Source organism: Pezoporus wallicus, unplaced genomic scaffold (assembly GCF_028554395.1).
Source record: "Pezoporus wallicus isolate ANWC-B61680 ecotype Strahan unplaced genomic scaffold, APGP_CSIRO_Pwel_v1 contig_14689, whole genome shotgun sequence".
NCBI classification, from domain to species: domain Eukaryota; kingdom Metazoa; phylum Chordata; class Aves; order Psittaciformes; family Psittacidae; genus Pezoporus; species Pezoporus wallicus.
Window position 1 is genome coordinate 1,016,975 of NW_026637698.1, and position 21,609 is coordinate 1,038,583.

The 21,609-nt window shown below is 42.3% G+C and overlaps 2 protein-coding genes and 2 long non-coding RNA genes across 6 annotated transcripts; 1 reads left to right on the forward strand and 3 right to left on the reverse strand.

Moving 5' to 3' along the window:
- Positions 1-2,249: 2,249 nt before the first annotated feature.
- On the reverse strand, positions 2,250-9,973 carry SLC35E2B (solute carrier family 35 member E2B). Of its 3 annotated transcripts, none has more exons than XM_057407301.1 (10): positions 9,812-9,973; positions 8,225-8,452; positions 6,141-6,669; positions 5,666-5,801; positions 5,396-5,523; positions 4,806-4,926; positions 4,432-4,485; positions 3,739-3,811; positions 3,416-3,561; positions 2,250-2,787 (listed from the first exon to the last, which is right to left on the reverse strand). In XM_057407301.1, exons 3-10 carry the CDS (start codon positions 6,463-6,465, stop codon positions 2,541-2,543), a joined length of 1,230 nt encoding a protein of 409 aa, XP_057263284.1. In that variant the 5' UTR covers positions 6,466-6,669; positions 8,225-8,452; positions 9,812-9,973; the 3' UTR covers positions 2,250-2,540. The 3 variants fall into 3 exon arrangements, with proteins under 3 accessions (XP_057263284.1, XP_057263283.1, XP_057263285.1); XM_057407300.1 differs by having other exon boundaries at positions 9,806-9,973; XM_057407302.1 differs by lacking the exons at positions 8,225-8,452; positions 9,812-9,973 and having other exon boundaries at positions 6,141-6,987.
- LOC130598150 (uncharacterized) lies at positions 9,667-20,192 on the forward strand. The gene is made up of 9 exons (XM_057407304.1): positions 9,667-9,841; positions 10,135-10,207; positions 10,715-10,868; positions 13,708-13,853; positions 14,112-14,288; positions 14,430-14,543; positions 17,105-17,191; positions 18,776-18,923; positions 19,357-20,192. Exons 1-9 carry the CDS (start codon positions 9,822-9,824, stop codon positions 19,386-19,388), a joined length of 951 nt encoding a protein of 316 aa, XP_057263287.1. The 5' UTR covers positions 9,667-9,821; the 3' UTR covers positions 19,389-20,192.
- Positions 10,862-13,811, reverse strand: LOC130598151 (uncharacterized). The gene is made up of 3 exons (XR_008971948.1): positions 13,675-13,811; positions 12,383-12,813; positions 10,862-11,416 (listed from the first exon to the last, which is right to left on the reverse strand). It is a non-coding gene; the product is annotated as an uncharacterized LOC130598151 (long non-coding RNA).
- On the reverse strand, positions 18,661-21,571 carry LOC130598152 (uncharacterized). The gene is made up of 2 exons (XR_008971949.1): positions 21,358-21,571; positions 18,661-20,344 (listed from the first exon to the last, which is right to left on the reverse strand). It is a non-coding gene; the product is annotated as an uncharacterized LOC130598152 (long non-coding RNA).
- Positions 21,572-21,609: the final 38 nt, after the last annotated feature.

Here is a 21,609-nt window from a genome sequence, read left to right on the forward strand (position 1 = left end):
CCGCGGAATGGCAACGCAAGTGAGGGGCCACGAGGGACAGTTTACAGTCAGTGGGCGACTCCGAGACAGGAAAATCAGAACTGAATGAACTCCATGGACACGCTTATCGTGAACGGTGACCAGAGGTTACAACACAACATGCCCTAGAAAAGGCCATCACGCACAGCTGCTTCATCACGGGGAAGCGCTGCCGTTTCAGAAGCGCTGCCTGCTGCAAGTCGCTGTACATTTGCCAGGCTGCCGGGAAAATTCTTTAAGGAAGAGGCGCTGTTCCTGTGAGAATGCACGTGACAAATGTAAAGCGAATAACCCAGAGAGCTGCTGTTCCAAGAGACTGTTTTCCAGAAGAAATCGGGCAGCACTGCTGCCGTGGTGCACAGCAACGGGCAGGCCGGTACCTGGGGTGTAATACAAAGAACAGAAACCCTCATTTACCCAACACGAACAACAACAGAGAAATTCCTCATATGACTGGAGCAAGGAAAGGGCAGACAATAAAGAAGTTGGTTTGTTTAATCGAATAAAGACCAACGATACTGCATACAAAAGTACACAAGATCAACCCTGTGCAAACAAACTCCATGTAAAAGAGGATTACTGTGCTGCCACAGAACAGGTGGGGCTCAACCAGCCACTAATAGCTTGGACACGTGTCAGAAATAACAAGTTAAAATCCTCTCAGCTGTTAGGGTCACACAAAGTTCTCCCCAATAGGAAAGGCAAAAGCCTGTGAGCTTTCAAAATGAAGCTCCATCCATTGGTGAAGGTGTTCACATGAGAATGGAGCAGGGCAACCCGGAAACCGCCTCTGTTTCAATTTCAGCAAGAGGAGGAATCTGATGCAAACCCCTCTGTTTTCTGCCAACTACAGTGAGAGTTTTGAAAGCATAACTACAAGACAAACCACAGAGCTCCACGGCTTTTACTGAAGGGATAGGAATAGAAAGAAACAAAATATCCACAGACATCACATACACAGTGATGAAAAACATCTGACATCTCACTCCCGCTTAAATCTCCAGGGATATGCCCCAGGCAGCCAGTCACCTCTAGGAACGTGACCTGAAGTAGGCTAAGACAAAACAAGCACACAATAGTGAAGACAGGCTTCTTCAGAGGCTCTCTAGGAACACATTTCTGCTCCTGCAGGAACAGCTTGCTACAACAAACAATGTGGAAGTGTTAAGCTTGAGCTAAAGACTTTGCAGGAACTCCAGTGGTAACTTCCCATGAGAAACTCTTTTTCCTATAAAGACCACTTTATCCTTGCTTCTAACTCCACGCTGCGGTCAGAAGAGTGGCAATTACTAAGAACCAGGTCATTTTAGTTGTTAGTTTTGTCACCAAAAAGTCCATTTGAATTGTTTTGTGCCTTTTTTTTTTTACCAAAACTAATTTCTAATACTTAAGGTTTTTTTAGATGAAAAGTTAACCTTTAATCTTCCATCTACCACAAAACAGAATTTCCTTCAGAAAGAAAACTTAAGAGCAGTAGAAACTAAGATCAGCCTCAGTTTATGGTTAATGTTCCTCCCTTTAGTGACCTCTCTTCCATCTGTGTCACAGATAGCTCTGAGCTTCTTTACATAAGCAGAAATGACAGAAACAATTTGCACACAGGTCACAATTATAACCCTGAGTTTCTAAAAGACAGCATTTTGTTGAACTTATAATACCAAAATATTTCCTCATAACAGAAATACACAATAAAATACGAGAAATTAAAATAGTAAAATGGTTTCTTATGGAAATACAGAGATCCTGCTTCCTTTGTCACCACAGTTTTTCAGTGTTTTTTACCTCTAAGCAACTGCAGATGGTGAATTCCACACTCCATTTATACAGTGTAGGTACAGGTGTGTACACTTGCATTTCAATATTGTCAATGCAACCAGGATGCAATATTTCCATGCTATAGTTCAGTAGAAAAATCACTTTTCATTCCTAGCTTTGTGGTCAGAAATAGCTGCTCGTCACTGCCTTGGGGCATGGACTCATTGCTAGAGTTCCCTTCAACTAAACACATACCAGAATAAGTCACTTGTTGGGAGAGTAGGAGCTTCCTTCTTCCGGCTCTATGATACACACAAATGATGGAGGGTGCAGGCAACACAGAGTAACACCCAACTACAAATATCAGTTATGTACCAATCTCATTCCACTGCAAGTAAGTAAATTACAGTGATGGGTCTATGTTTTCACAGTATTTTGATGGGGAGGGAGAAAGGAATGGTTTTCCCACAAGACACTGAAGTTCTTTCTTTAATACAGGCTTGTATGTTACTTGCAGCCAAAGACAGACAATAAAGCCCACATTTACCACGTTATATGACATTAGGTCCTCTGTTTGGTCCACCAGTTTCTCGGTACATCCAGGCTTACTGGATTCTTCCCATTGTTTTCTCTCTGCTTGAAGTCCCAGGCTTGACCTGCCATGAACTCAAAGGTACTGAATCAGCATCAACAGTTGAAGAAACAACCACTTTCAGGAAGAGTTCCTTCTTCTGAGCTATGCTAGGTTGGAAGAATGAATGGCCACATTAATCATACGGTTCCAAATCCTTGGAAATCAGTGGCTCAGTATCTTCAGCTGTACTTTGTGCAGACTGGGGGGCTGCAGCTGCCAGGCTGTGTATAGTCTCTTGCTGATGCTGCTTTGCCTTGTTATATAGTAGAACTCCAATTATCACTAGGACAGTCCCAATGGCTGAGAGGCTTGTGATTTTGTTACCAAACACAATAATACTTAGCCAGATTGACAGTGCATGCTTCACAGTACTGGCAACACTAGAAAAGGAAAATAGAAATTAAGGCCAAAGAAAGCTCTCATATCCCACATACAAGTTTAAGACTTTCAGAGTTTAGGACCAGGATTACCCCAGATGCCCTAGGGCTAGCCATACAGAAGAGCAATTATTGAATCAGAATTGTGCAACAGCCTAACAAAGGTGCTGATATCTGACAATGTAGGTGGAAGCTGCCTTTAAATTACACATCATTCAGTAAATACAGCTTGAGACGTGTCATGCTTCAGAAAATAGGGAGACAGAAGTAATTGCTCACATTCTGTACTGAAGCAAATGGCAGCTTCAATGTTGGATCTAGTGTTCCTCATTAACCAGCTTTAAGGAATGGCTGTTAAACCTGAATAGAATATCCCTGTTCCATAAGCAAAACAGCATGGCTCAAATGCTGCTCTCCTCACAGTGAGGGAGCAAATCACAGTGCTCAAATCACTGGGAGCAAATCACAATTCCCATCCAGATGTGGAAAGTTTTCTTCTTCACTTGATGCATTTACGCATTTCCATTATTTCTTTCTTTGCACAATACTTTTACTGCCTAGTTCTCAAGAGCAATACTAAGCAAGAAAAAGAGAAAATAAAACAGTGTTCCTGACACAGGAACAGTTTTACCTGAAAGTCACAGGAGAAATTTTTCCCATCAGGGCATAGGCTGTAACACTTTGTAGGTGGAACAAGACTCCGTCTATTAAGAGAAGTATGACAATATCTTGGTTGTAGCTGAAACTCCTCCCACTTTTCCCAATCACAGGCACATCCTGAACAACAAAAAACGAGGAATTCAAGAGTTTAGTTTATAAACAAATCTAAAAGTGATTTCCCATTCAACTCATTATAAGCAGAGAGTTTTACAGTTAAATATCAGCAAAACAAAACCTAACCCCAGTTGCACATTCTGCTCACAAGTAAAAAAAGAAAACATAAATCTATGTTACCATGAAAAATATCCAGGCTGGAATAAGCATAACCACTGCAGCAGCACTTGTGTAGAACTGAAGCTCTGGGGCTCTGCAAAGGGAAAGAAACAATGATTAAATGATTAAAAGCTTCCTTTTTCTTAGAGCTGAAGAAAGCTGCATCATTATTGTATTTACAGGTATCAAAAGTAATAAATGCCATTTACCAAGCTTTGGGGACAATCAATTTAGCAGTCTCCTGCAAAGATAGTGTTTTGCTTTTTGTGTTGGCCGAGATGAAGATAAAAGGCACAGGCCTTCCAGACCAAGACTAGCACTTTATCCTGTGTTAAAGTACATGCACACAGCTATAGGTGCATTTTACCACAAGTTTTTTGACTCCTGGCTCATGTTTCATAGTTAAAACATGAAGTGAGTTCTTAAGATCATTTCTACATGCCTAAAAACATTAACGGATGGTTTACGGTAACAGAGTACTGAGTTATTTCTGTGCAAAGAGAACTCACTGTGGGTATGCTGAGAGTTTTAGTCAGCTATGAAACTCAAACCTGCTGCAGTGGGATCTGAGGATAGGGGAGTTTTCTTTCCCTGATAAAATGATCTAGGTAAACAGTCTAAGAAAATCTTGGTGCACTATAATCATAAAGACATGGTTTCTTACGCAGCCCAGATTCCATCTATAAGCAACCCTGAAATATTTTTAATACTTACGAAAATCTGTATTTATCTCCACTGAGTAGTTTTTTGGAAAAGACGTTCTGCAAACTGGAAAACACAAACACCATTTACCTGTATTTTAGCTAGGACAGATAATCAGAAAGTTGTTTCCCATAGATGGGTAGATAAGTTTGCCACACATTATACAACTACAGAAAGAAGTTTGGTCTAACTCGTTTAAACTAAGAGTTGAACTATTTTTTAATCGCATTAATGCTAGCAGATATGATAGAGAAACTCTATCTTCTGTTAAAATAACTTTAAATACTATCACTATAAGGTAGTGTACAAACCCAGCTACAAGCAACAATTGTCTTCTATCTAAAAAATATCTTTTATTCTACATTGTGAAACTGTCACTGCCTTACCAGTCCATGATGTTAGTAGATAAAGCTGCCGAGAAACCTAGAATGTTGAAACTGATTTCAGTAGCTGTACACAGAGCTAGCCCACCCATAACAGGAATCAGGGAGAGATTAACCAGCAATCCTGCAAGGGAAAGGAAAAATTGAAATCTGAGTTTAATTCCTGTACCTCCAGTTACAGGTACCACATACTGTAGTTTTTTGAACGCTTAAATTCCACCTTAATTTCTTTAGTTGAAAGAGCGAGCAACTTATGTGACTGAATTTTAAAGCACACAGATCTTAGCCAAGAGCAGGGTGCTCTTGCAAACAATATGGGACATGTGCTTACTGATAAATCTCCCTTGGAGAAAGAAAATGGATCTTTTTTCACCAAATGACAGGAAAAGAATATAATCTCCCTGCTTATTCTGTGACTGAATTAACTCTTCTTCCTCTGGCTCATTCCAGCCTTCTGCCATTTGCATCACAAAGCAATCTATACGTGGCTTCTGTATTATTTCTATGGCTTACATCTTGTAAGATGCAAAATCTCTTCAAGCAAAGAGCATGAGAGTGCAAGTGGAAATCACATCTCAATGTGAAGTACTCACCAGTGTATTCCCCCAGTATCATCCGAGACATGATAACAGTAAAAATAGGTGCAGAGCTTTTCACAGTTTCTGCAAATGAAACTGCCACATTCTTCAAGCTGACAAGACCCAAGACAACTGTTGCAAATCTGCAGTGGAACACCACAGGAAATGAAGCAGAAAGAACAATGCTTTAAGAGCTACTCTTTGACATCTAGAATAAAAAAAGAATTGCATTATAATTTCTTTAGGTTCAGAAGAATGATCTCTAGGAATTATTTACCCACTTACCTCATTAATCCAACAAACAGCATTATCATGATGAAATTGGGTGGATAAGAGATGCGTGTTTTGTGTTGATATAAGCAGCATGGAACAAACATTTTGATACAGCCGATGAAGGTGGTTGAAAGCATCTGAACAGCACCTAAAGAAAGATGAGAGGGAAAAACAGCATAAATCACAAGATTTTATTTTCTGTGAAAACCCACACTACCCTCCAACACAGAAAAAGAAGTGCATTTTGCTCTATGGCTCTTAGCTCTCAGACACCACCTTTCAGGAAGCGGAGGAAAGGACAGTGTCAGATTCCCCTTCACAGGCTGAGATCACAACTCTTGAGTTCCCAGCCCCAAGATCCAACCCACACCTCCTAACTAGGTCTTTTTCACTTCAGTTGAACCATTTTGTCTGTCAATTTTATATTGGAGGAAGTGGTATTGTCAAATATCTTACTGGAATTAAAGTGTAACAGAAATATGGTTACCTAGCATGCTGGGCTCTCCTTCCAGTAATGAAAGGATGTATTTGTTAAGAAAAAGGGTGCAAAAGCTGAAGAAAAACCACAAAGTGAGGTAGATGAGAGCATGAGAATTCCAGATGCCCAAGTCCGACTCAATGACTGTGGTCTCTGTGATGGTTATTTTCAGCACGTTCTCCTCTGGCACACTGTCACTCCTAGCAATTACAAACTTCTCACTCCTGTTAGCAAAGAGTGAACCCAAATGAAATAGTGATTTTCCCTTTGGTTTTTCTTCAAGGGGGGGAGGATTGGGTTCCTCTGGTGTCTGAGCACTTGTCACAGTCGACATGCTGACCTGAAGAAATCAGTACTTGTCCTTAACACAAACCAACATTGACTTAGCACAGAACGGCACTTGGATGAAACAAAACTATCATGTGCTCAGTGTTTCGTCTCCCATGGCCTGAAGAAGTGTACTTGGTCCTCCAAATTACATCTTGCATAAAGATGAGCTTCACCTCCTGCTTTGTGTGGTCTATTCCATTTTTTCTGCCTAGAATGAAAAAAATAGAGAAAGAAGTAAAAAAGCATGTAGCTCTGAACATAGTGACATCTGAAATCCCTGATGCAGCAAAGATACCACATTTCACCTGCAGTTTACAAAAGCTAAAAAAAGACTTCAGTAGCTTGTCTGTCAGACTGGAGTTTGCACTCCTAATATGATCCCAAGACTAAGCACGAACTTAGATAAGGGAGATCTAAAACAGCATGCACAAACACAGAAGACCTCACATGTCAACACAGCCTTTTCAATTACAATGAGCTCCTCTTCAAGATTCTACAGTTTCTTTGATCTCAGTCTAAGGTCTTCTTATAAGAAAAATCTTCACAGCCCAGAAGATCTGGGCAGGAGCCTGTTCCCTTAGCACTAACTGACCTGTTATCAACTGGAGTCAATAATCAAGGACTGTAAGTTCTAGTAATCCTAACCACAGTTATCCTGGTAAATGTGAGCTTGCAATTCAATATTAGTATTCGCAATAATTCTTAAAGCCTTTTTAAAAGATCTGACAGGAAAAGGCATCAAATCACTTGCAACCACGGGTTTCTCCTTTTGTAAATTACCTGAAGTATGACCAGTTACAGTAGAAGAGTACAGGGACTAACAAAAACGTACAGTGACCTTTACTCTTAAGTCATGTAATGTTAGTTGGTATCATAATGCTAACAGATTCAAAGTCCATATTAAGAAAGAAAGAAATTGCATGTGAGCAGCTTATCTACAACACTAAAACACACCATTGGCTTTCCTGCTTCCTATTTTGCAGTCTGTTTTCAGAGCAGAAGAAAACAGGACGAGTCAGATGAGAATGGATGGACAGGACCTCTTCTGCTCCTCAAGAAACACTAGGAGAAACTACACTTGAAATACTTTTATCCAGAAGGAAATTTGCTGGATAAACAAGATGGAGAATGTTATGCAGTTAAAAAGTAACCACTGGAGGGGGATCACTGGACGTCTGGGAAAAGCTGCCTGAAATGAGATCATAGCATCATAACAGTGGCAGCACAAGAAATAATCAATGGCAAGCAAAAAACCAAGAGCTATAGCGAGAGCTGCTGCTGATTTTGTCAGCATGTGAACAGGATATAGCATCTCGAAATAAATCATAAATATGTCCTAAAGAGTTAAACATAGTGCTTCACTTTTGACTTCCTAAACAGCAACTACTTTACACTGAAATTTTCCATCCCTCTGGTTCTGTTTCTGGTATTCCAGCCATGCACAGAAGGTTTCCACCCCATCCCCTTAATTTCTTGCCATTTTACCAGGAAATCAAGCCAGCAGCATGCTGAGGTACAAGCCCCTCTGACACACTCATGTTAAAACCATATACTTGTATTAAAAGCCCTCCACATTCAGAACAGTTATCACAACTTTGTAATACTTTTTCTGTTTCTGCTACTCAAGTAAAACCAAAAGCACTTATGCACAATGAAACTCCCACCCTCAGCAGCACTGGCATCGTATTTGATAGCACTGATACCACACATGGCAGGAAGCACAACAGCAAAAAAGAACACCACTACACACTTAAATTACTGACCTGCTGTCTGAAATCAACTGGAAGATCTTAAATGAGCTGAAAGAGTTCTCCATCTGGAACCAATTCTGTCATCCTCCCTTAAGACCAACCCGCAGCTGATGTTTACCAATAGACGAAAACGTGGCAGTGGTTGGTTCTTGGATGACACACACAGAATCAGTCTTGCAGCTCAAAAGAACAGCGTGCAGCGTGTTTTGCACTCTTCCTTGTATCTTCTCCAACTTTTAACTATGTTAGCAATAAGAATGTTGCGTTAAAGGTGGAAAAATACAGAGAATAAGCTTGGCAAGAGATAAACCCAACTCAATATTGAATTGTGTCAATGTGATTATCACCGACACATGTCAATTTTTAACCCTGTTTTTAAAGAAATTATCGAAAATTAAGAGGCTCCTCCATCCCCAACCCCTGCCACGGGCAGGGACCCCTTCCCCTGGAGCAGCTTGCTCCAAGCCCCTGTGTCCAACCTGGCCTTGAACACTGCCAGGGATGGGGCAGCCACAGCTTCTCTGGGCACCCTGTGCCAGCGCCTCAGCACCCTCACAGGGAAGAGCTTCCTAATAACTAATCTAAATCTCCCCTCTGTCAGTTTAATGCCATTCCCCATTATCTTGTCACTACAACAGATCTTAAAGTGAAAAATAAGATGGAAATAGCCCAGTATTTCTCGCAGTCCAGCTGTACTTCCAGTCAGTCCTAAACCCTTCCCTGCCCTCACCGGACCGGGTACCGGGCAGACCCGCGGGTGTTCCGCATCCCGCAGCCTTCGGGGCCGGCCGAGCATCCCGAATGGGAGAGCGGCTTCACGGCGGTTCAGATCCCGTCCCGGGAGCGGCGCTGTACCTCGACCTTCACACCCGACTTTCCTCTGCAGAGCGCACCTCCTTTGCATGAAGCAGCACCGATCCCCGCCCACCTCCTCCGGGCGGGCGGATCTCCTCCTGCAGCACAGCCCGGCCCCGGCGCTCCCTCCCGCTGCCAAAGCCCCGGCGCTCCCGGGTCGCACCGGGCGGAGCAACCCCAGCCTCGGGCAGCGCCTCCGCCGCGCAGCGCCCCCAGGGCCGAGCTGCGGGGATGGGTGATGGATGGAGCGGGCGCGCTCCCGGGAGCCAACAGCCCCCAGCGGGCAAAGCGCCTCGCCGGCGGCCGCCCTTCGCCGGGAGCGGAGCCGGGGCCCAGGCCCCTTTGTCACAGCACCCGTTTGTTGCCCTGTCGCGACGTGCGGACAACGGGGCGCCATTTTGGGGAGAAAACCACCACAAAAGAACAGTAAGCACAAAGGAAGGGAGGTTACAGGGGACGCAGCTCCGGGAGCAGCCGCTTGAGCCCACACACGGCTCCGCCAGGCGCTTCACTCGAGGCCTGCCCCTCACACCGAGCCGGACGAGAAGCACCGGCCCGCCTGCCCCTGACGCGGCCGCTCCGCCCGAGGAGGGCTCCGAAGCGTGGGGCACAACGGAGCGGCGCATCCCGCTACCCGGGACGGGGAAGTGACGTCCCGCGCTCGCCCGGCCTGCCCCGGAAGTGCAGGCGCTGCCCGGAACCCGCGCTTGGCCGCCGCAGCCATGTAGGTCCCGTTACCGTTACCGGAGCGGCCATGGAGGGCGCCGAGGACAGGTAGCGGCGGGAGCTCGCGGAGCGCCATCGGCGGCGGCGGGAGGGGAGGCCGGGCGGAACCAAGCGCTGAGGGGAGGGTGGCTCTCGGCGCTCTCCCGCCCCGTTACCCGGGAGGGCGTGGGCCGGAGAGGGGAGGGGCCTGGGCTGCTTCTCCGCCCCCTCCTCCGGTTGGTACGGCCCACTTGTGAGGGCGCAAGTGGTCCCTGCCGGCGGGGCGGGCGGTTCCGGTGATCGTTCCCGTTCCTCTTCCCATTCCTATTCCCGTTCCCATTCCCATTTTCTCTCCTTTGCAGCGGCAGCGCAGCCCCCCCCCAGCCGAACCTCACCCCCCGGCACCGGCAGCTCATCCCCACGCCCTGTGGCCCAGTGAGTACACCGTCCCGCGGTGACTGCTTCCCCCGGTAAAGGCATCCTGAGAGTCCGAAAGAAGTCGGGGACGTGAGGGCAGACGGGGTTGATGCCCGTTAAAACTGTGTTATCAAACAGGCACGGGGCTGTTGGTGCCTCGGTCTGACCGTGCAGTGACTCGAGCACTGCCGTGTTCTCAAAACCAGCTGGTTTTACTTAAATAAACCTGTTTAACAATGACGATAAACCTGTGGGTTCCAGTACGCAACACGCAACTCATCAAAAGCTCCTGCATGTGCAGAAAGCAGCATTCCTGATGTCCATGAAAAGCACGGCCATCCAATGCTGCATGATCCCAATGGAGCGGGAGCTCAGCCCAAGCTCCCAGCAACTCCAGTGCCTTTTTCCTGTCACTGCCAATCCCACATGGAAGCGAAGCAGGCATTGCTGACCTGGTGCCATCTTTTTAGGAACAGCAACTAGTTTGTACTGCGTTACATGTTTAAGAATGTTCTTCCTTTACAGATAAAGCCTTGTTCAGAGCTCTCATTTCCTGTGAAGATCTACTTCTGTGTCACTATCTTGTCTCTGCTGAGTGTCATAGGGCTAACCATAGAGACGCTTGTTCGACAGACTGAGGAAGATTTCACCATTTCTCTTATTCAGTTAATTGGAGTTGGTAAGAAACACACTGTTTGTATTTTAAAACAAATACATTTTCCCCCAGGGTAGTAATTAAGCAACTGAAGTTTCTTATTTCAGTCCATTTGGCCTGATGCATTCCACATAGAATCTTCTATAGCTCAGCGCTAGGAAGCTAGATGCTCTTCCCACTGTGGCTTTTCCCAGTGGTATTTTAGTGGAAGGACCATTAATAGATGTGGTGTCATTCACAGTAGATTCATGTGTGAATAGTATGAAGAGATACTCAGGTTTTAGGAAGCTCTCCTATAATTTGCTTTCTCATTGGCCTTTCCTCAGGCAGATGTGGCAATGATTTTGCTTTCAGACCACTGTCACTTCACGTAAAACATAGTGAATGTTCAGGGCTTACCATTTTCCATTTTAATGTCTGTGCCATAATACTCTGGGGAATTCAGAGATATCCAAGCTCCAAGGCTTGTCATAGAGCATACATCTTCCAACATGAGCCATGCTTATACTGAGTTGTAGTTAGCTTCATGGCACCTTCTTACATGGCAAGAAACCAAACATACATAGCTTGATCTGAAAAAGAAAACATCAAGTCATCTCTCTGTGTTAAGTTCCTTCAAGGATGTCGCTTCACCTGAAGTATTTTAATAAAAGAGAATAAGGACCTTGTTTCTTTAAAGCACTCTTTTTGTCTGATCATTATTGTCCCACTGGAAACAAAAGCCAAACTTCCTTCGGTATTTCCCATTAGAGCTTCAATAGAAACGGATGTTCATATTCCTGGCTCCATTTGCATTAAGTAGAAATGAAACTTAACACTAAAATAAGTACATCTATAAGTATTTTTGGGAGTCTTCTTCAATGGCTTTAGGAGTTCTTGGCTGTTGGCTTGCTGGCCAAAACAGTGTAGAAAAGAATAGACTATGGGAGTACTTCCTACACTGGGAGTGTAGGAAGGAGCAGGGCACACTCATCATCATCAGTCATTGCTTCCCAGCTTTCATCCAGAGGGAACAAAGACAATAGATTTGTTCTAGATTCTATAATTAGCCACATCCAAACAATACTTTTATCCTAAAACACCATTTTGATTAACAGCTTTTCACACAGGACTCAGCCTTCCAACACAAATTGCTACATTAGAACAGAGCATTGGTGCTTCCCCTCTCACATGCTGGTTTTGTTAGCAACCACTGTTTTGGGCTTCAAAGGAAAATGAAGAACCTTTGTCATAAACCAGATGAATCCTGTGATGTTATAAATGGGCAAGTTGAAAGCATGCTTGCTAGTCTGTTTTTCCCCCTCCTACCTTCCACTGATTGGTATTTTATGCTGCAATGCACAGGCAGGAGGACATGCACCCCTCTCACAAACCTCTGGTTTAAATCAGGAAAAGGATTTAATGTTTTTTAATGTTTTAATGTTTTTAACACATTGCTTCAGATTTCAAAGCTTTAATGTAAACTGAAGTTGTTTCAACATTTTAGTCAGTAAAGATACTATCATTCATTGAACATGTTAAAACTATGATTTGCCTACCTTGAGATTTTGAGATGTGTAAGTTAACCTCCATAAGCATGCAAACCCCATGTTTTCTATGGGGCAGACAGACTGACAGAACTGATGATAGCTCTTTAAGGAAAAATAGAGGCCCTGGCTGTTTCTTGGATTTACCACTTGAGATATTTACTTTAAAGAGGGTTTGGGATTTAATTTGTTGAAAACTGTTCACTTACTAAAACCAAAGGGATGTCCTTGACTTCAGAAATGTGCATTTGCTGTCTTTAAAAAAATCTTAATGCTCATTAAAAGTTGAATTTTCCAATTACTTGTACAGTCTTCCTCTGATTTAGGAGCTCAATTTGCAAAACAAGGGAATACTGACTTAAATCTTCCTGAAGTCATAAGCATGCCAAAAAATCCCATGATTCACTTTATGATTTCCCAATCATTTGCAGTTTTCTCAATTGCTGCTAATAAAAGTGAAAAGAACCCAAAAGGAAGTTCTTTCACTGGAAGGTTTGTTTAGAGAGACTGACGTTATGATTTTACCTTGAAAACCTCTACAATACTTTGTCCCAGCCTAGCAAAAGGAAATTGATGTGTAGAATTAAGGAAGTAACCCTGTGGAAAAATAAATCTATTGTTACTTTCTTTACGGTAAGAATTAACTAGTGTTTGCAGGAGCATCCTAGATAAGAACAAAGAACTGATTCCTGCTTTTATGAAAGGAAAGCCTTTTCCTTATTTAAGCTTTCTCAAAACAATGTGGACTTCAGCAATGATAGCAATGTGTTTTACAAAAACATAACTCAGAACTTTCCTGAACCAGTTCTTTCCTGGACTATAGCTTGCAGGTGGGGTGTTTCAAAACTTCCACAATAGAAATACACCGTTAAGAATCCAGTTTAAGTTCCGTTCAACACACAAGCCATTTACAGTGGTCAGAACCACACAAACAATGCTGTAAAGGTACGTGTACGAGTAATAAATTGCTTGTTAGTCACTTGAATTACTCTCACTGGGAGGATTATGCAATTACAGTTCTTAATAAAAATGCTGTTGCTTCATTTAATTCAAATACACTGTTCAACACAATGTTCAATAGAGTATTAAGAGTAACATCCCATAGCTGCCAGTTTGGATAGCACAGATGGCTTTTTTTGCATGCTAAACACAGGGGAGTCCTCATTTTAAATATGTGATTCAGGCTCCTTGGTAAGAATAATGACACTCTTGCCTGAGAAGCCCAAGTTACAGTTTTAATACTTCCATTTTGTCATCTGGATTGAGCACATTGAAAAATTGCACCACGTGCAGTCTCTGTTCACCTGGTAACTACTGCCCTTTCTTCTCCTTCCCAGTGTTCTGTGTATACTATGTGACTAGAGGAATCCTGCAGGAGAATCGCCAGGAGCTCATCGTCTTTGTTCTTTCCATCCTGCTAGTGATGTTTCGGTCCATTGTCAACTTCACAGTTCTCTCTGCTGAGCAAAAGCCAAAACTCCTGGTTAGTCTCCTTCTTTCAATTAACTTTTCTCCACTTTCTGGGTTTGAAAATCTTAGAAAAGCGAGATACATGATAATATAAAAATCAGGCTGAATTATTCCTATCACTGAGTAACAAAATGTGCACTCCCACAATTGCAACTCTGTTTCTCTGATCTATTCTATGGGCTTCTTTATGACAGTATCTGAAAGTAGCATAAATGTCAAATAATTTACTCACTGCATGGCCAGTCACATCCTTATTTGTCTCTCCCATAAGGCCCGCTTCATTCTGATCCTCCTGGTTGGCTCCTTTGATGTGATCTGTGCCATCATCCTCATCCAGAGTCAAAGCATGATGGCCTTTCGAGTAGGGGGTGCTCTAGAAAGCCTACAGTCACAATACTTCATGATGAACCTCTGCTTTTCTATGTTGACCTTTGATCTTCAGGCACAGGTACAGATCTCTCTCCCCCGGGTTCTCTTCTCTCCTGTTGAGAATATCTTAAGACTGCCTAGTTTGTGTCAGATATTTTTTTGATGGGCTGTATGGTCTCAAACCAGTAATTTTACCAAATCCTTGCCTCTTCTCCTTCAGCTCTGCTTGTGTGTTCTTCTGATAAGCCTGCATGAGATCACCCTTCTACATAACATCATCTCAGCAACAGGGGTTCTTTGGGCCTGCCTGAAGGTGTCCATCAGCATCATCGCAGTAAGTGTTAAGTTAACAGCAACACTAGCAAGTCAACAGTCAGCTCCTGAGACTGCTACACCCTGAGCAATTATCACAGGCTGGGAAGGCACAGCCATCCCATTCTACATAACACTGCTAACTGGAAGGGCTCCAGAATGGATCCCAGCAGAAAACAAGAGCACCAACAATAATGAAGTCAGGTTTCTTATAAATCTGTTTCTCTCACGTAAGCATACAGGCTGAAAGATCACACTGTCATCATTCCTTTCTCAGGGACATTGTTTTATTCTCAGTCCTTGATCACCTACTTTAATGAAACCTGTGGGATCACAGTGTCTTCAATATTTCTACCTGTCTGACAAGATTAGGTGAAACTGCCAACACTCCTCCAAGTTGTTAAGAAGATGGATATACAGACACAGTGAGACTGCACAGGCCTTACATCCTTAGGAAACCTGATCAAAAAGATGAGTGGTCTTTTACTGGGGCAGCTTCTTTCAAGGTCAGTGACAGTTTTCAGGTTAACATAAGGATTTCTTCTGCCAGTCAGACAACTTCCTCTGATACCTTGAGAACTCTGTTCCAAGAGTGATTGCAGAAGCAGGGGCAAAGTACATCAGATATGTCAGTCTTTTATTACCAGGAAGGAGTTTAGGGGGATTGGGGGTTTGTTGGTTTGTTTTAGGCTCCTGGAGTATTTGCTTTAACCATTCAGGTAAATTGCTGACTTTGATGGCTTTTCTTGCTAAAAATGGAGATAGCACCAAGCACTGAGCTTTTCAAATACATTGGTAATGTTAGGCTCCTTGTATACTTTTGTGAAGCACTGGAGCTTTGCTTTCAGTTAAATTGTAGCGTGTGTGGACAGAAGGGAGGAATCAGAACCAGGTCTATTTTCCTGCTAGGATTAAAATGTAAACCTTTCAGCTACTTTTCTTCCACCATCAGAAACAAAGTTGATCTGACCAGTTGCTATTCACAAATTCTTTGCTTTGCCTTGATTTGCTTTCAGGTATTAAAAGAGACACTTTCTTTAAAGAAAGAGGTGCTTAGTTACGTAGTCTTCTGTTTTAACATATTAGATATTCCTTATGCAATAGGAAACATATTTCTTAATAGTTCAAGTAGTAAATGTCCTAGGGATAAGTACATGTTCTTGCCCTTTGCTCAAAACCGCCCATGTTAGAACCACTTGAAAGCTACTTTTTACCCTGTCTAGGTACATTACTCATTTATCTTCTGGAAGAAGTTAACAGCTTCATGTCTAATTAGAAATAGGAAGTGCATAATTATTAAATACAGCATTAAATTAGTGGCAGCGCCGCGGGGCAGCAGGAACTTCATGACTTTCATGAAAGTCTAGTAGCTTAGCAGCCAAGGTAAAAAAGATTCTGTCTCAGACTAGAGAATGTAGACAGCTTGACAGAGGGGTGACAATAAGAACTCCTTTTCCTTACTCTGTTCAGACAAGTTTTCCACAATTAGCTCCTTGCAGGTGATGCAGCAGTAAAGAAACACACATTGTGGTCTATTTTGGTGCTCTCAGAAGCTGCACCTGCTGTGAGGTTATTGGGTAAGAAAGTTATGAACATATACATAATCCACCAGAAAATATAAGCATAACAGAAGGGAAAACTTGGGAATGCCTCATACCCAGTTGTTTCTGGTACCTGCAGTACCTGAAAGCAGAGCTAAACCTCATGTGCCCTTATTTCTGAGTTGATGCCATTTCACAAGTGGATTATTTAATATTTTTAATTCTATTTATGTATGTGCTCGCCCATTTACGTTAGTGGATTTTCCTATCTCCATTATTTCTCTTTCTTCTCCTATTAATTACTAATTCTCTCTTTCCTCCTCTTGTTTCTCAGCCTTTTTTTTTACTTTCCCTTTTGGTCTTATCCTAAGAGGGGCACTATGCAGTACCACAGAAAATGGGAAATAGTAGTAGAGGTGGCAGAGAACAAACTCCTTTATGGGAGGGATAATTCCCTTGATGCTTTTGTAGAAGTTTGCATCTTGACCATTGCAGAAGAATCAGTACTGGTCTAGGGGGGAATCTGTGATTGATCAGATACATCAAATCTTATCATAGCAGTGGTGCTGTCACTGCTTTCATTCCCAGTGACTCAGCTGGTTTTCTTTCCTTTGTTCAGACTTGCCCTTCCAGTTTAGGAGCGCTGCAAGCTGCTACCTGCAGGAAGGTCCCAAGCTTTGTTGTGAAACAAAGTTTTCCTGACAGTTAAATCCTCTTGCTTCTCCCACATTTGGTTCTCAGTGACTTCTCTGTGGTAGAAACAAAGGTGGAGAAAAAAGTCATAGAGGACTTTCAGTCTGTTAGCGATGAAAATGTTAGTTTGTTGAAGTCTGAGCAAATCCAAATTATGAGTACATCAGTGGAAAACAGAGACCACATTTCCTGCTGCAAACATAGGTAAAGAAGGCAAGTGGAGAGCAAAGTTGTAACTGAGAGCTCAGCTAGACCAACACTTCAAATGCTATTGAAAAATCAACTATATGTAGCCTTATAGAGCATATAGCAAGTTATAAACCTGTATGTACTTCATCTTATTTTACAGATTTTAAAAGAACTGAAGCCTCTAGTGTGGATTTTTCTGACTCAGAACATACCTGAAGTAGCTTTTCTCATCTACCTGCTTTACACGGTAATTCATCCAACTTACTTGCTCAATAATGAGAAGCAAGGCTCAGGCCTCTTCATTACTGCATGTTCTACCTCTTCAGGATCAACTTTTCAACACAGGAACCAGGCCAAAGTGCTCTTGAACAGATTAGTCAGAGGGAGAGGCTCTGGAAGTCTCTGCAACTGGCAAAGTGTCCAGAATGATTAGGGAAAGATACCACAAGATCTTCCAGTAGAAGATACATAGCTCCTAAAAAACGCCTCCTCTCCTTCACAAGAGGTCTGAAGTGGTGCCAGAGCATCTGACCATCTGCAGGGCCTCAAGTCATTATATTTGAAAGAATTTCTTAGGCAGCATCTCCAGTTCTCCATCCTGATTGTAGCCAAAACAAAAGACAGTGTAAGCCAAACAAACTCCAGTGTTAGGCATTTTTTTGGCACTGTATTAGTGATAAAGCACTTATCATTAGGACACCCCAGCACCTCCCACAGCGCATAGGAAAGGAGGTAAGGAAAAAGGGCAAGGACAAGGCAGATTGTTCATTATGGCAAGGATTTGAGTGCTGAGAGGAGCCAATGTTTTTCATTCTTCACAGAAATAATCTCCAGATACTGATAAAAGTCCATCCAGTCCTTGGGGTTTTATTTATTGAAGGATGTAGTCAAATCAGGCTCTTCCAATTACTCATGTGCCTGTTTGATCTAGCAAAGCACAAAAGGACCACACTCTGTCTTTGATGGCTATATATGTACTGCAGTTAGGAAGAAAAGTACAGAGGATGGCTTCTGATATAAGAATAACATAACAACTTGAAAGTAGCTCAGTCTCCTTCCTTTTTTGCATGATAATGAACACACAAGAGTGACCAGCAAATGAGGACATGGACATGCAATGCAATACTTCTCTGTGCTAGATCTGTAATATAGTCACTTCTCCAAACCCAGTTATTTTAGCATCTTGATTTGGGGTACACTGTTAGGTTTGCTAACAGATCAAAGGAGTCAGAACTGGGGTTTTTTAAAATCTCATCCTGATAATCACTAACCCTGTTGGAGCAGTGATCCTTCTTCAATGCAGCAGATAGCTGCAGGATATAAATATTGTTGCTTTTAATTAAAATTTGCCATTTTCTCTGTGTTGGATCACAGGTGAGGCAATTACTAACATCATAAGCACAGTAATCAGGCCAGCAGGGAATGAAAACGGGATCATGAAGCTTTCCACCCCAGACACACATGACAATAATAGTACAATGACAGCTAGGGAACATAACTCCATTCTGTATTTTACAGCAGAAACAAACTGAGATGTAAGATGAAGTCTGGTTTCTTTATCTCCAGTTTAATTGCTTGTTCAATCTGGGCACAATACTGTTTCATATGACTTCAGTGATGCAGAGGTATAATGCATTTAGCCTGCCGGTTTGCAGCCAGGGAATCATGTCATCAGGAAAGCAAGATGGTTTAAAAGTGATTGGGTTCCCCCCCCCCCCCCCCACATACTATCTAGTGACTCCTTTCACAGATTTAGGGTTGATCGCATTTTATGGCTTCAAGGTTTTGTGGCACTAGGTGTTAATTGCTGTATGTCTCTGTTTTCCTGCAGGTGATAAGAGAGTGGGGCAAAGGGAATTCATACACCCTAGAAGCTGCTTTCATTATCGGCTCTTTCATTTCTGTTGCAATAAAATCCGTTTTGTTTTGGGCACTGGTTCATGTCTACCGCAGCTTTGGGCAGGGGCTGAGAGAAAGAAGTAAGTACTTAAAAGTTTCACTTCACTATGAAGATTAAGTAGAGCTTGTTGAGCCAGGAAAATAGAGATAATCGCAACAAGGCAGATCCCTAATATCAGTTACTAGTGCAGCCTTAAAATTTACTGGTGTGACAAAGTTCAGAAGCTTGGATGAAATGTATGTGATTTCTCCCTGAAGAAAACTGGTATAGTCAACCTATGCAAGAACTGCTGCTAACCAGGAAAAAAAGACCTGTGTGGAAAAATCCCTTCTATGTAAGATATATATAATTTTTCTTCTTTATCACACTGTAAAATTAACTGCCTTACAATAATGAAAAGAGAGATAGTAAAGTGACCTAGAAATCCACTATTAAACTACACAAACCTTTTACATGAAGGACATAAATGCTGCTAGGCACTGGTTCTTGACTGATCTTCTTTCTTCCCACAGTGTTTTCTTCCTATGGAAGGATCGACTCCTGAGCATCCCCCTTGTGTCCTATCTGCAGCTCTTACAGAGTGAAATCACAGGGGAAGGTCTGATCGAGGACTTGCATTTGGAATGTAAGACAATGGGTCTCTTTCACAGAGATAGAGGAAGTTGCTCAGAAAAATGTCTATACATTTCTTGGTTCATATTGTGCTATGGAACTTTAACAGTGCAGCTGGTAACTTAGTTTAAAAAGCAAAGTGCTCTCGGGAAATTAACACTAATCCTCTCAATTCAGCGAGTTCTGCTGACAGGACAATGCATCTTTCACTCCTTGTTTTCCTGACGTTGCTTTGTAACCACAGGAGGTTCACAACATGCATGTGAGTAGAGACTGATGTTAATATAAATGCTGTTTTCTGGATATACACAAACATAATGAAAATAATTTGCACACCATCTAACAGACCTGAGTCTGGAAGTGGATCGTCCTACCATCATTTCTTACCTCAGATCTGTTGCTGAGCAGAAGTCAAGCCCCAAAGCTGCTTTGGTGGCAGCTGTATTCCCTGACTCCACAGCTGCGTGATGGCTTAACCCCAACAGAATGGCTGGGGCTCTTCTTCCTCATCTGACTTCAGAATACTTATTTTTCTTAAATACCAGTTACACCTGAAAACTACCCAATGTAATCTCATGCCTCCCTATAGTGTATCTAACCAACGTGCCATTTCGTTCACCACTGTGACTGTTAAAATAAGCCTTTAATATTGTAATTTAAAAGTTTGGTATTTTATTCATTTGAACCTTTAGCTACTTACTGGCTGTCTATTTTTTAATAAAGTATAAGCACAGTTTGCACACGGATCATTGTATCTCCTAACAGCGCGAGTTCAGTGGGAAGCCTCTTTACAAACTGGGTGTGGAAGAGGATGGAAGAGCAATTGACATTGAACACTGCCATCACATTCCTCTTCACATACAGCTTTACTTTGCAGATACCTGTACACTGCAAAAAGTAGTTCAAATAGTTGATTGCAGTTTATTAAGGAAATTTACAAGGATTATCTCAAAATTTCTATTAAGAAAGTATTTTTCTCATCCGTGTCTCTAAACCTGAAACAGATCTACTTTATAGATAGCACAGTGGAGGTGTAAAGAGGTTAAATGTCTATGGTCAGGCTGCACACTGCTGATGTCAAAAGAAAGCACCAGAGCACCAGCTAATGACTGTGACTTCATTCCACAAATCAAAATGTGACTATGAATTGTTACTGAAATGAAGGAATGCAATTAAAAGTATAGTCAGTCCTTGTCCAAAGCAAGCAAACGTGTCTTCCCTAGAGCAGGACCAGTAAGGGAACACTTTGATCTTGTATTAAGCCTGTATTTAGCCAAAATTAGCTGAAGAAAGCAAGGTTGTGCTACGCTTTTTATCTTCATAGTAAAGAGATGTCAGAAACAATCATTAAAAGGAAGAAGGCTGAGATTACATTCAAACATTTATCTCCTCAAAAGCAGAAATGGATTGTTATATCTTGAAGAATTAACCTTCATATCTTCACAGAGAAGTATTCTTACTCCTGACTAAAGCCTTGTTTAGTTCCTGTGGAAATCTGCCTGTTCTTTTCACAAGGTCCTGACTTTAACACTTCTGCAGATAAGAGCTACTAGGCTCAATCTGTTAAAGCTTCCTGATACACAACATGCACACAGTATCTTTGGCCTACTCTGAATTAAAGCACTTGATTTTTTGTTCAGCCACTCTAATGCTAGATGTACACAGTCATTAAAGCAACTGGTTCAAGCAACCAACTTCACATTTTCTATTAAGAAAATCAGAAGACTCATAAGAAGACTCAATCACAATCATTAGCCAGAAGTTTCATGGAAGAAGTGTCTAGAACTTGGTCACAATATGCAGAGGGGCAAGGGTTACAGTGGGCATTTAAATTCTGGTTTCAATCTTAAAATACTGGGCATCCAAATATTCAAAAGATTATTGCAGATTACCGCCCTTACCTCTTTCTTTCCTCTTTTTTCTACTCTTGGGCCTTCAAACAAGCAGTTAGTGTAGCCCAGCTGGTTCTACAGAAGATTTGGGTTAGCTGGCACAGCAAATCCAGCTTTTATTTTGAAACTTTGGACAAAAGACTGGTATCAGACATGTACATTCAAAAAGCCTTAGGTGTATTCCTAGAAAACAAAAGCTCCTCTCCCCCGAGGCAATGTACCACCCCCCCCCACGTTTCCCTTCCAAGCAAGTAATTCCCT